This window comes from Opisthorchis viverrini (genome assembly GCF_000715545.1).
Source record: "Opisthorchis viverrini unplaced genomic scaffold opera_v5_9, whole genome shotgun sequence".
NCBI lineage: Eukaryota > Metazoa > Platyhelminthes > Trematoda > Opisthorchiida > Opisthorchiidae > Opisthorchis > Opisthorchis viverrini.
In genome coordinates, this window is record NW_008751665.1 from 4,046,416 (window position 1) to 4,061,126 (window position 14,711).

Sequence of the window (14,711 nt, forward strand, 5' to 3'; positions counted from 1 at the left end):
TTCTATCAGAATCAAGGCAATCACGCTCGCACCTCAATGGGATGCGAAACCTCACTAATGTTCTCACTCCACACCCTTCCCTAAATCAGGGATTTTATAATCTCCAGTTGGTGAGACGGATTTCACATATTCTATATGAGATTATCACAAACAGGAGCGTAGGTAACAGCTTTTTGGGACAGACAACATTGAATCGCGAATATGATGGGTGAATATACGCTGAAGAAATGTGTCGCGGAACAGTGAACTAGGGTTAGGTGAGTGCATGCGAAAATGCCCAGTTGGGAATGGTCGACAGCAGACAAATAGACAAGCAATGCTGAGTCAAACAGAATAGTCAGCAGGCTCAAAGTTATCGTGGCTACATCGCGCAAAATCAATAGCGCGATTTGAAAACTTCTCACTGAATCAACTGAGCACGAGACCAACATTCAAGCAATTAAGTAAATAATCAAAGGTGCGGACGATGGTGCGGTGCATTTGGTTGGGTTAAAACAAGATTACCACTAATTCCACGGGAACAGTTCATTTGCTACTTGTGGATACGAGACTTTGGCGAATCGCTTCCAGTTCAGTTCGCCTGACGCAATATTCGCAGGTAGGAGAGAATCCGCGTACGTGGCGTGAACACAACGCCCGCTGGAGTTGCCATAGTAGAGGGACCGACACGCCACATTCAACGTACACCTGTCAATTGAAACATGCAAAAGAGACTTGTTTAGACAAAATGTGTGGTGAGTTCCAACACGTGATTGCGTACAGATCTATTGGGTTGGTTGCCCAATTTTCACCAGCTTCCTTACCAACTTTGGGGATGCGACTTTAGGTTGAGAAGAAGAGAACATATCCCTGTCACACAAAGCATATTAATTGAAACCTGCTAGACCAAATTTGGTTTGACCTCACAAGGTTGCAACATGACTAAATCATCAAGATTCTACCCGACTGGAATGGATAGGTTCTAGTGTTCATAGTAACCGCACAGTCAATTACTCACTTGCGTCCGCAGTCTATTATCGACGTCGAGTTCGCTTCTGCAAAACACCCGTAACCATGTGTTTGAGAGCTGATGACTTCGGTTAGTGATACGGGAAAATCGGAACGGTATTGTTGCAGCAATAGTCCGGTGGGCAACACACCACCATATTCACAGTACACGGCCAAGCCTAGTTCGTAGCAGTCAGATGGACAGTCATACATTTTGCCGTTACCGTGTGTGACCACAACGGTGCTATTGGCCTGTGGTTCGGCAACAGCAAGTTGCATTTCTGGCCCATTCGTCATGAAGCCCGGTGTCCGAGGATCGACGTCACGCCATCCGACCGCACGCTGTGTCGGTTCGGTCAGGAATTTATTGAACCCAAGCCAAGTGTGACCAGTCTCAGAGTCATTGGGAAATACTCGATTTGCGTTGCGACCAAGAACGAATGCCAACTGTCCACGTGCAGCGCCGTATTTCGCACACATTTCACAAGCCGCGCAAAACGAATTAGCGGATGCCAACCGCACAACACATAAGCCTGGTGAAACTTCATTGTAGGGCGACGGACACTGTGAATGAGCCCTCATGATTGCTTGCAGAAAAGCAACGTACAGAAGAATCATCGGTTCTCTCATGGATTGCACATGATCACGGTTGCTCCGTGTATATATGACGAACAAAATAGATGTTCATAGGCTGTTGGCGTCAGCCAATCCATGCGCGTCGCTGGGTATTGCATATACGGGATTAACCGTTGGGTGTTGAGAAATGTTCGGCCACTTCTTGTCGAAACGCACATGGTCTGGCGTGCACGAGCATTTTCGTAACCTATGCATTGCAGTCACCTCAAGCGGGAAATTTCGGGACGGTCCAGTACTTTGTCGCTCTACACAATGTACTGATTGGCCGTTCTCTATAACCGGAGAGTGCGACGGTCCACCAAGTGACCTTAGTTGTATTTCGTCCAGTAATTTTTCTTCAATTACATACAACGAGGCAAGCACAGAGTTGGGCAATCGCTGTTTCTACTTGATTCCACCCGAAATCGCTGAAGATTTCGGGGTGCGATGCTGAATCCATTCGACCAGAGATTCATTAGAAGCCATCCAATCCGCGTGATAGTTTCCGTCTGATTCCAAAATGAACGACTTCCTGGCATCTTTTCTTGGGCTTTCGATTCAATCAAGTCTCTCATCTTTTCAGCTTAAACCAATTCTTTGCCTTTTTGTTGCGTTCGCGTCAAGTACCAATGTTTACCATAATTATAACTTTATTGATTATATTGATAAATGATGCGTTATAACTTCCGGTGGTTGGAATGTTGATTTACATGCATGTGCTCTGAATAGCCCTCGTGGTGCATCCCATCTGTGGCACCGTTTGGCCCACCCTAATCAGGGTGGTCTCCACGATGTTGCATCTTTGCACTTACTGGATCCTACCAGTGGTCCATATGGTTGGCCATATCGGGATTTGAACTCCGAATATTTGTGAATCGAGTTGATTTTTTTTACCAACACTCACGCGTTGCACGATAGCCACACCTGAACTGTCTCGTTTGAATTGCGGAGTGTGTTCGTGCTTGAGCGCGGTATCTGGGCACAGATGGAAAATACCCTCCCCAAATAGCAAGTCATCATCACCGTTACCACGTTGAGCATCTTCATCATTATTATCATGGTAAGCAGCATCGTCATCAACGTTCGTCATCATCATCATCATCATCATCATCATCATCATCAACGTTCATCATCATCATCATCATCATCATCATCATCATCATCATCTGCCATGGAAGTGTACAGTAAGACCTGATCCAAGTAAGGAACTAAACATAGTCTGAATGCTGCGGAGCCCTGATCTCTATGGAAAACATTCCACATCAGGTTATGCTGTTATTGGGGGATCTCACGCGGTACAAACCCAGCACATGGGCACAGTGAGGGTATCAGTCGGTCATTCGGGTCGGGAAGAGACTGCATCCGCGCAAGTGGGATGGGTTGCCTAATATGAATATTATGGTTAGCGAACAAACACACGTGGGGCACCGCGAGGACGAACCCCGCTCAGGAATGCGCCAGTTACCCACAATACTCATCCTGGCAGTGACCGTTAGCCTTTCTCACTGTCATGTCATCGCCTGTCCTCCTCGAAGCTTGATTTGACAGCGGTTTGATGGGCACAGCAGGGGTTTTCTTTGTTAGTTTGAGGTTATAAATGAGTAATGCATGTCCAGAACAACTTAATGTGACGAGTGTTACTTGTTATTCAGGCGAAAATGACTGCTGTTTTCTTGCTCGTCGGATCATTAGGCACTCGTACGAACTATTCAACATCAGCTACGCTGAAAGACGGCGATGAATGGCCAAGTTAGTCCGTACATGAGCACCGCAGAGTATCAGAGAATGTCCTTTCCCAATATTGCATCATCATCACAGAAGAAAAATACTCTTTCAAAACAGTAATTTGTCCTCCATGTGGAGGACTTTGCTAGAATGAGGAAGGCCTCGGCAAAGCCTTTTAGAGACACTAAAGAAGGATGAGCGGGATCGACTGAATCATTTGGACGGTAGATGATGGCGGAATGAAATGCATTTAACTCGAGGAGAGCGCACAGCAACATCTCCACCAGCCCGGAGTACCATCCAAACTCACTCGACTACAAGAATGACTAAATCAAAGGAAAACTGCAAACACGATCCACAGGAAACCCAAAAAAGACCAAGTGCTTCAACTGAGCCTAAGAGGAGAGTACTGGAAAGTGAGAGCTCAGGACCCAGCGATTACCCGCTTCTACGGACCTCTATAAACACACAAAGGGAACGACGCTACCACTAGTCAAATCACTCCCGTGAACTCCAAACTACAACCTGTAAAATGAAGAATGAAGGGGTTTGAAATATCTCATGAATGGGTCACAATACTCAGTCAACAATGCATGGCGATTCTTGGAGAAACCGGGGAATATAAGCATTGAAGCGAACGAAATAATGGTTTGTTTGGATGTAATATCATTGTTCAAGCCGGCAGACCCGGACTCTTCCAAGACAACTGTCGTAAAACTGCTTGATAGACACGCTACATCTAATAGATCCCTGAAAAGAAGAACTGTGTGAATTGCTTAGCCTATACCTGACCACATATTTCGAGTTCAACAACGAGTACTATGAACATAACCGAGGAATAAGGATAGGATCTTCGATTGCAGGGGTTGTAGTGCAAGAAAGGAACAAAGAGCAGTTTCAGATATTAACCCCTAGATATGGGTTCTCTTCGTAGAAGACACTTTTTTCATCGTCAAAAGGAGTGAGCCACAACGATCAAGTCAACTAATTAACTGCGCTTGTGATGATACCCACTTCACAATGGAAGAAGAAATCGGTTGAGAAGTGACATTCTTGGACGTCCTCATCACGAAGCTATCAAACTGACAACTTCAGAGGGAGTTCCACTGAGAGGCAACCTATACAGACCAGATTCTCATCTACCGCAGTATTCATTAAAACTGTCAGAAGCAAAGCTGTGTCCGGAATTCTTCACCGCACTGCAACACTACGGAGTTAAAAGTGACAGAAGAGAAATGCTTGTGCAGAGCTTTCCAGAGAAATGAATATCCCAGAACCATCATCTGGCGGACTCTCAAAAAATTGATTTCGGCCAACCCAGAAGCACAGAGAGAGGGCGAGCGGATCACACTCCCATACATCAGGAGTGTTTCGAAAATGACCGCAGTACAACACAACTGTATCCCACAAACCTTAAAGCACCCTAAGGAAAACATTATCAAACTTAAGGGGATGATTGAGAACCAAAGTCGTGTACACAAGATTCAGTGCGGAGATTGTGGTAAGCACTACGTGGGACAAACAGGAAGTATGTTCTTTACCAGTGTAACGGTGATACTACTGACGAGGAGGCATGCGAGTAGCATGGTTTATTCTTGTAAATTCGCTTTGGGTCTCTTGAAAAGGGAGATCTGTTGCGGAATTTGTGGAGTCGCTTTGTAGGATTTTCTTGGATTTGAGCAATGAATGATTGGTGTCAATGAATATCCAAGAAAGTTCAAGAAGTCGCGTTTAGGAGAAGATGGATGTCCAGTTATCGTAAATGAGATGCAAATGAAAGTTTTGCTTCCCTATCCAATGGTCTGTAACTGTTCAGTTGGCATTTTATAATCAATAACTTCGCAGCGAAGGCCTTTTTACTTTCACCAGAATATATGAACACGAACTTGCAACCAGAAGACATCACCAAGTTCCACTGGTCTCCATGCGCGAAGATCAAAATGGGCATAAATCCGACTGGAGTACTCTTCACATATTGGCTCAAGTGAGGACAAAAAAGAACGTGAATCGACTGGAGTACTCTGCTCAAGTGAGGACAAAAAAGAACGTGAATTAATGGAAGGACGGCACTCCACTGAAAAGGCCTCTAACAGGCAAATTGGAATCGACGCAGTCTATCAACAACTGCAAGTAAAATAACCAAGGAACTACAGACTAAATAGAAGGGCGAACTGAAACAAACAAACAAACAAAAATCGAGAGGAGGAATCCCGATTTCCCGGACTACCACAGAAACGAAAATTCAAAAAAGAGCATGAATTTGCCACAGCCACCTCGTTACATCCAAACTTGTCAGGAGGTGACTACAAACTGCCTCCAACCAACTTGGTCATCACGGAGAAGGATGCTCGCCATCTTTTGTACAAGACAAATCCACTCAGTGCGTTAGGCCAGAGGAGGTCCATCCAAGGATGTTGCAGAGAACGTCGCTTGCACTGGTAGAGCATTTCCACCTAGTGTTTCGTCAGTCGCTTGATGGAGGCAACCTTCTCTCTGCTTGAAAAGGAGCGTTTGTCACGCCAGTCTACAAAACTGGCGACCGTTTATTGCCCGGTAGCCACAGGCTTATTAGCTTTACTAGCGTACCATGCAAGGTGATGAAACGCATTCCGAAGTGGGTCATCTGACAACCAACAACTTGATATCCAAAGTGCAACACGGAACCCCAAAACCGTTCTTGCATGACAAACGTGCTGTTATTTTTGGATAGCTTCACCCAAGCCAAGAACGAATGGATCATTACAGATGCCATATTTTACGAATTTCCAAAGGCATCGATCGAGTCTCAAGGGTCCCGCCACTCCACAAACTCGATTCAAGGAGGATTAAGCGTTCCTATTAGAAAGAACGTTTGAATTAAAGTTGAGCTCAACCAACTCTTCTTCAGCACCAGTCTTTATTGGAGTTCCTCAGGGCTCTGTTTTGGGACCATTTCTGTATCTGATCTACATCAGCGAACTTCCTGATGTTCCTGATAGTCCATATCTGCTTTTCGTGGACAACTTGGAATCCTGGAGTTAAAATTAAATGCCCGTCAAATGTGTAGACCCTGCAAAGCAGTGATTGCTGGACTGGCACCTTCCTCTGAATAACGAAAAGCGCGTCCATATATCATTCGTAGGAGACTTGGTGAATGCCTTTGTCGTGCGTGGTGAGAATGGACCAACAGGAGTTGGGTATCTGGCTCTCTTCAAACATGTCCTTCTTACCGCACCATGAGAAATCGGCTCAAAAGGCATTCGCCATTCTACAGTTAGTTCGGTAAACCCTCCCCTGTATTGCTCGCATGAACTTCCAGATACGTTATGAGGTCTACGTCAGACCGCTTCTTGAATACGGGAATCAGGTTGTCTACTCGGCACGCAAGAAAGACCTAACACTGACTGAGCGTTTCGAGCGATTTGCTACGGAGATGGTTGTCAGCCTTAAATCCGTGGACTATGAAAAGCGTCTTATGGTCGTACGGTAGTAAAGCATCAATGGCAACACTGATGTTACTGTCTTTGATGATGATGATGATGATGATGATGATGATGATGATGATGATGATGATGAAACGCGTCTCTCGGTACTTGACCTATTTCCCTTACGGTATCGTTGCCTCCGCTGACACCAACGCTTATTTATACCCTGTTTGAACAAGGTCTGACCGACAGGTTTCCATTGTTGAACCAACTAACACGCCGGGGATATGGTAAGAACATTATCAAGCTCAGAGCGCGCAACGTTATGAGACAAGAATTTTTCTCATCTCGAGTAGTTGGTGAGTAGAATAACCTCTTCCGACGCCAAGCTTCTTCTTCTTCCCGCCAAGATCGGCGAGAATATCAACGACCATCCGTCCAGCCATCAGGAAATATAGGGGAGTCGGATAGTCCGGCAAAACTCACTAAACGCATTAACTGAAGAATCTTATTTATTTGGGCGGTATTGCCTAGGTGAGGGTGCTAAAAAAGTTTTCTAGGCTCCATTGTCGGGCTCGGACTCGACAAGCAGCCACTAGCCAGTAATCAAGGGTCAAGTTCACAGACCGCTTGCACACCAATGTGTTCATGAGCTTACACAATTGGGGTTTCCAGAAAACAGGGAAGCACAATGTAAGGATTGAGCTTAGTGGAAAGCTATTAACCTGTTCGTTGAGTGCAAGGTAGATATTTCCAAAACTGCTTTACAGAAGTGTCATCTTTAAATTACAAGAATCCATTTAGATGACAATGTTGGAGAAAGATTGCATGTGCCAGAATTAGCCCGGTTTCATCTACCAGCCAGGCTGTATTCAGGAAGTGAGGTGACCTGTCTGATGGCACTGCATGCTGGCCGATGGGGCAAAGAACTTGATGGGATCCATACAATTCATTTCCGTGTATGGCCTACCATACTGACGATGCAGCCATTTGGACAGAAGGGCGAATACGACCATGGAAACGCACAACCGAAATTTGACGGTGACCAATGTCGTTGCCACAAATATTATAAACCCCAACCTCGGAGAGATGAAAAGTCGTGAGTCTGACTTGTTCCTAACTGCAGTATCCGTTTGACGAGTGTTTGTCGGAAAATCCCCAGTATCGCTAGAACGATCAGGGTGGCGCATGAATGATCATATCAGGGTAAGATTCAGTATCGTCGCGACGATTGCTTACTGTTCACGCACGCAGTTGGTCTATCCATTGATGAGTTTAGGCCTCCAACACTACAAGCATTTGGTCAGGAATGCAAATTTCACTGACTGATGCAGACTTACAAGGTCACGCCAAGGTCATAGATAGCCAATCAGTGATGTGGGGACAGAACCCTCCCATGGACACCCACACACATCATAGACACTGTATTCAGTAAAATGACAGTGCTACACGCAAACAGCCAGCCAACATAACAAAAGTGCTACCGACCCACTTCACCTCGTATTTGCCGATCATTCACCCAGGATGTCCATGAGATACTCGTCGATTCCACAGGCGAGAGCAAGGTCATCTTGAGGGCCTTACCAATTCTCGTTGGCTTTCCACTATCCGGATCAAGGAGACAGACCAGTTCGTTGTGTGTGTTGGTTATTAGAACTCTGGCCCTGAACAGCTGTGTGGATAGGCTATGTCTAAATAGAACATAATTGCAACCAACAGACTCGACTGTATCAGCTTGTGCTTCAAGCAGCATTCGGTCGATTGACGAAGAACTACAAGCAAGCTCCTCCTTAGCACAGACATTGTTCCTAATGTATGGATCATTTAAGCTCAAAGTCTGTACTGAAGCATTCGGGGTTGAGCCGTTGTAGACAACCTTTTTTTGATATTGTTTAATTGTGGCCCGAGGGATTTGGCATGAAACTTGATGCGAGAGTTAGCTGTCTGAGTGCTATAAGTGCTTTCCGCAAGTGGAATGCTCTCACCACACTGTCCATGATCTGAAGCTTGAATGTGTTGTCTTAGATGAGTAGTTGGCTGGTGAAGTGGCTGCAGTTGATTTCGGATGTGTGATGTTTCTGAAGAATCCCCTATCCTAAGAGTATCCTGTTATTTCCGATTGCGATCCCGTCGGTTCCTGACTCACAGCCCCAGATTAAAATGGAACCCAATCGTGCTGTGGTGTTCCCGTGCAAGCACCTCTGTTTTAAGGTGCTTCGTTGTTGCTTATTCCATGAGATTTCCTCTATAAACACATTTCAACACGATTCGCTCTCACGTGTGGAAATCTTAGTGTAAACCGGTACCGAAATTATCAAGCAAGTTTTTTACTCAATAAAAGTGAAAACAATCGTCAGATTTCTCAAATGGACTAAATTGATTGACCGATGGATCAAAGTGTCAACGAGGTCCAAAGCGTACCACCATCCTTTGAATGTGCCGCTCAAACAAGTCTTTTCTGCGACCATTTCACAAGAATTTCGTTGCTTCAAGATTGCTGATTTTTTGTCGATTTTGTCTAGTGAGACGCGGTTCACCAACAATCTATATTTTTGTACAATCACCACCGGCTACCAATTCTCCCTTTGGAGGTTATTCAAATGTCACAAAACATGATGTGAGCTGCAAAATCCAACGGACACGTAACGAGAAAAATAGCACACGTATTTCTCAAGTGATACTTCGAAACGATGGCATTGTTGGTTAGTTTGGTGAAGGTGAATTTTTCGGTAAATCTTGGTACCATCCATAGTCCGTAGCCACTTAATAACTAGTTACACGACATTGGATGTGATTAACAGAATATTTCGCTTATGTTACCTACATGGGGATAGGTATGTTGTGGATTTATCAGGGGTCTGTGAATATCCGGACAGCTGAACGGGTGTCAAATGTGTGAATCAAGTGACCTTCAATGAGGACAAGCTAACTGGCGGACAGTTCCGGAGACCTCGTAGCACGTAATAGCCAAAATATGGTACGTTGTAATATGTAATGTCCGTACAAACTTCACCTGTTGCCGAAGTCCAAATGGGGACAACAAGAACCCTTCACCCATAAGGGAAAAGTGGTTCTTTGAGAGAGTTTATTCTTGACTAATTACGTGTAATTATGCTGTAAAAATGACTTTCACGCGCCGTATGTTCGTTGTTTCATTTTGATGTCTCATATTTGAGGTAGAATGAATACCGTGTGTGCGGGTCGGTGTGGTCGCTTACATCACCGTGGGCGGATTGCACACAATATTCTCGCCCTCGAGAATTTTTAACTACGGTGGTGAGGCGGGCGGTGCTGCTGAGTTCCAACAACTGTACCGTGTTTCTCGACTTTTCAGTATACAATGGTTTCACTTACAAGGAGAATTTCATGCTGAAAGTCCCGAAATCTCCTTACGTCAATAACCTATTGGCAGTTCAGAGCAAGAACAATTCGTCCGCGGAACGAAACGTCCACCTAATTATCTTTGTAATGTACTGCTCATTAGGTTGCTGAAAATCCATCAACAGCCCACGACCAGTTTCGCCCTTCTCGGGGCGCATCAGGTAGGCGCAGTCAGCGGGTTTCCGTCAACCTCATGTTCTACTTGAAACCAAATTGCACGAAAGTAGCGAATATACACTCAGTTGCAAACTAAACTAACTAACTAACTAAACTATGAGTAGGAAATTACAAAGATATACACGTATCGTGGTATCTTGAATATCGTAGCGACTGAAACATGAGGCGGCCTGGTGCAGCACATTCAGTTGCCTGAGAACATCACAAACGAGCGATTCAGCTGGGTTCCAGCTGAGTCTCTCGAAAAACCAGATTAGTTTGCAAATGAGTGTATGTCCACTTAGTCAGTTGTAGGTCGAGGCAAAATTTGTGATCATTGATGGGTCTTGCATGATTGAACGATTAGTGGCGCTAAATCCTGCCAGAACGCTGCTTGATCACACAGTTGACCAACTGTTCGCGACAGAACGGTTAAGTGTTCTAGCCACCAACCGGGAGGTCACGGGCTTGAGACTGATTTTTTTCGAGATGCGCAGTGCTGATGATATGAAACAGGGACCAGGAACCAACTTCAAATATACTGAAAACAGTATATTAGTCACATCCCATCTATGTTTCCATCTTCTTAAATGGTCTGCTATTGAGTTGGTCATGAAAATTTCAAAACTAATGAGAACACCGAAATGTCCTTCACATTGAATCAACACGAATTTTATCAGAATTCGAATTCATGGAATGGAGTGTCTTCATTCCAGTAAGGACCCCATTTTTTGGATGACACAATACTCTCCCTTGTTGTAGACCAGTATTCCTTGATCCAATGAGGACTTCTGTTAATTTGGCATATCAGGTGAGGCTGTAGAGGTCGTACATACATGGATATGGTGGAAGTGGTACAGGGTGTCGATTAATTTCGTGTAATTCGTGATCTGATAAAAATGGTTCTGTTGCAAAGTTTCTGAAACAACCAAAACAGAGTTGAATTTCAGGAAGGCAGGAATCTTAGATTCAAACGAAACGACCGTTTGATGGACAGCGGAAGCTGGAAGGAAACCTAAGGATTGATGTGGCTTGGTAGATTGCTTAGTTTAGTTGGAGTTTTGCAGAGTCATGGTTTAAAGTTGTTCAGCCGTCTTCACGTAGACAGACACTTTTGAACAGTGTTATGGCATACTGAACATCAGTGACTCGTTGGTGACTTTCATCAATGCCCCGCCCCCGATTCACTTCAGCAGATAACAAGTAATCAGGATCATTACTGATATCCAGCATGAGCCAACCAATGGTAACCAGTTTCTTGGGAATATTTAGGGTGATACGTTGTTTAAACACACATAAAACGAGAGGAATGAAAACAGGATATTGTTTAGGTGATGGTGTTGTTGAGGTTCCCTATACGGAAATTTGAGTGGAACGTAGGTTTGACAATCCCGAATATCAAAAGGAATAATTGGATTCGTATTTTACGGCGCTATTGAAACAAGGATAAGCAAATGTGTACAACAAACCTCAATTGTTCACGTTCGTAGCGTCAACAGGTCCACAGGTCTGTCACTGATCGGTACAATGCAGTGTCAGCGTCCGCACACCAAACAACGGGGAGCAGAATCATGGCTCAGTAGCGTGGGTTGCGGTCGTCCCTTCCGACGACGGTCTCGTGGTTCTCATCTCTCCTGTGATCACACGGTACCCATGAGAAATGAGTCAAGGCAGGCTCAGCAAACGGGACACGAACGCGCATGGGTAAGCAGGTCAGCTGGGCACATCCACACACACACGCACACACGCGCACATACACACACACATGCCAATACACAAGTGCCGGAAAGGACGGCCTCTGCGGCAAGGTGAGTGGCGGGTACGGATAAGCAAAACGACTGGAGATCAAAAGTACATAGGCGGAGTAAGCACATGAATGGGGGAGTTATCATAAGGTCAAGTTAGATTCAACATCCACAGAGAGTTAATTTGAACGGAAAGAGAGAGGACGGGACCTATCCAACGATGGAGACGATGACAAAGACAAAAAGGGCTACAACCCATGGATTGATGGGTAGTTTGTCACATTCATTAGTTGGTAAGCCGTATAATTTCCGGTGACGATAATGTGATGGTAGGCACTTCTCGAAGAGTTTCACGTGATGCATTACAGCCAAGAGTTATCGTGCCGCGTCTGGACCCAAACAGCACACTGATATACAGCGAAACGAAGCGAAAGTAATGTATAAAATGGCAATCAAAGTTTGAAGCGTATCATCCGAAGATCAACACCAAAACGGTTGTTCTTTCAGATATCTTTGAAACCAAGCATACGTAACACTAAAAGCAGATTAATCTGAGCGTTGAGCACCCGACCCGTTTTCCACATGAGTGTTTCAGGGAATTGGGAAAACTAGTGGTAGAGGAGATGTGGGTTAGCAAAATGCACTTATTTGAGTGTCAAATGAATCTTCAGTTTATGATGCTTTTGTCACCAGACCGATTTATGTTTCACTTGGCGCGATACGCCTTTATGACGGTACATTGTGTAGACGTTATACACTACTCACGAACCCGGGGAGTTTTCAGTGACCGTGTGAGTAGTGTGGTGCATCTATGCAGATGGGGATAAATTGTATTTTGGCTAATTTCCGGTACGTTTTGTCCTTGGAATAAGTCTTGCCTAACAGTGGTTGCAGTCGTACGTGTCGATAGTCTTTCAATTTTCTTGTATTTCTTTGCGACAATGTACAAACCCAGACGTAACTAACAAAATACGGATCATCGGAGACATCCTGGATGCACTCCTAAAGAGCAAGTTGGTTTAATGGCTTTAGTTTTATCCAAGACAGGACTGACGATTGATAAAGAAAACCTGACTCGTTTCTGACCGGAAGACTACTGTATATATATATACACTCAGCGAAATGCAACGAAGCGGTTCCGCTCTCTCTCTCTGTCATTCTGTTGGAACTTGTCCTCCTTAGGGGTAGAGATTTCCCTGTTCGATTGACAACTGATGTCATTAGTAATGTAGTTATTTCACCGTATGAATATTAAATAACCTAAAATATTTTCCCACTGATGTTTACTACATATATGAAGCTGTCGTTTCGTTCCGCAAGCTCTTCTCCCTGTGATCGTTTTTTTAGAGAAGACCCGTATTTCAACAAACGTTGAAACTATGCATCATGATGAAAGCAGTTATCACCCTTTTGGCCCTTTTTTGTGTTCATCCACAGGATCGGATAGCTTGGAAAAATCTCGCTTGTTTTGTGCGAAGAAGTTTGCACAGAAGACAGCCCTCTCCGAGTTTCATTCTTTCCTGTCATCGCCCGCGGAGATACAGCTTGAACACATGCCAGAAAATCAATCGCTCTGTTTTCAGTATATTACAAACAAATTCATCGATTCGACGATTTGGTCTAAAAAGACCAGGAATTTGTTTTGTGACCGGCTGACATAAAGGGCTTGAAATCCTTGATGGCGATGGTACACACTTCAGCCAGGTGCTAAGTGGAATGGCTTATTCAACAGGTTGTTGAGCAGTGGGATTCGCTAGAAGCCGCGCAAATTCCACACTGACAGGAACTTACTGTATGATAATGCCTGGTCGAAGAGTTTTCAGCAAACTTGTGAGTAGTTTCCTTTATGAAAATATACTGCGACATCTCGAATATCGTGCCAACTGAAACATGAGGCGACCTGTGTGCAGCACATTCAGTTGAAGAACATCATAAACGAGAGATTCAATTGAGTCTCTCGTGAAAACCAAATTGATTTGCAAATGAGTGTATTTCTCGAGAACGCCTGGTCTTGTTTAGAAAAGTGACAAAGCCTTGTTTGGAGTTTTATTGCTGGCGAGTAACCTTCAACAGAGGTGAGCAATGCCGAATTGGAGAGAGGAAATTAAAACTAGACTGATGGGGCAAGATTTGGAGTGTTATTCCGGTTGGTTAAAACTGGAACGGTCACACCTTTGAGTTAAAACTGAGCGCAGCTAACCAAGCTACCGTTTACTAAAGTGACTGAAACCAGACCACACCGCGGATACTGGTTGTTTGTCGTTCATTGTGAAGAAGACGGTTTGGATGTGAATTTTTCGACGTTCTACAGGCATCGGGAGAGCTTCTGGATCAGATTAAGACTGATCGGGTGAGCCAGTGTTGACGCTTGCAAAACGATGACTATCGGATTGTTCTCAGGCTTTTATTCAAGTTTGGAAAGCATATACGTTTCTACTCATGAGGTTCATGAAAACTCTTCGACAGCTCACGACCGGTTTGTCCCTTCTTGGGGCTCATCAGGTAGACGCAGTCCCCGAGTTTCCGTCAACCTTATGATCTACTTGAACCCAAATTGCACTGTTTTTGAGAAATACACTCATTTGCAAATCAATTTGGTTTTCACGAGAGACTCCATTGAATCTCTCGTTTATGATGTCCTCCAGCTGAATGTGCCGCACACAGGCCACCTCATGATTCGGTTGGCACGATATTCGAG

The 14,711-nt window shown here is 44.5% G+C and overlaps 1 protein-coding gene across 1 annotated transcript; it reads right to left on the reverse strand.

Moving 5' to 3' along the window:
- Nucleotides 1–506: 506 nt before the first annotated feature.
- On the reverse strand, nt 507–1,617 carry T265_00935 (hypothetical protein; the record flags this gene model as incomplete). Its single annotated transcript, XM_009164830.1, has 2 exons — nt 507–687; nt 998–1,617. The coding sequence occupies 2 exons, from the start codon at nt 1,615–1,617 to the stop codon at nt 507–509; spliced, it is 801 nt and encodes a 266-aa protein (XP_009163094.1).
- Nucleotides 1,618–14,711: the final 13,094 nt, after the last annotated feature.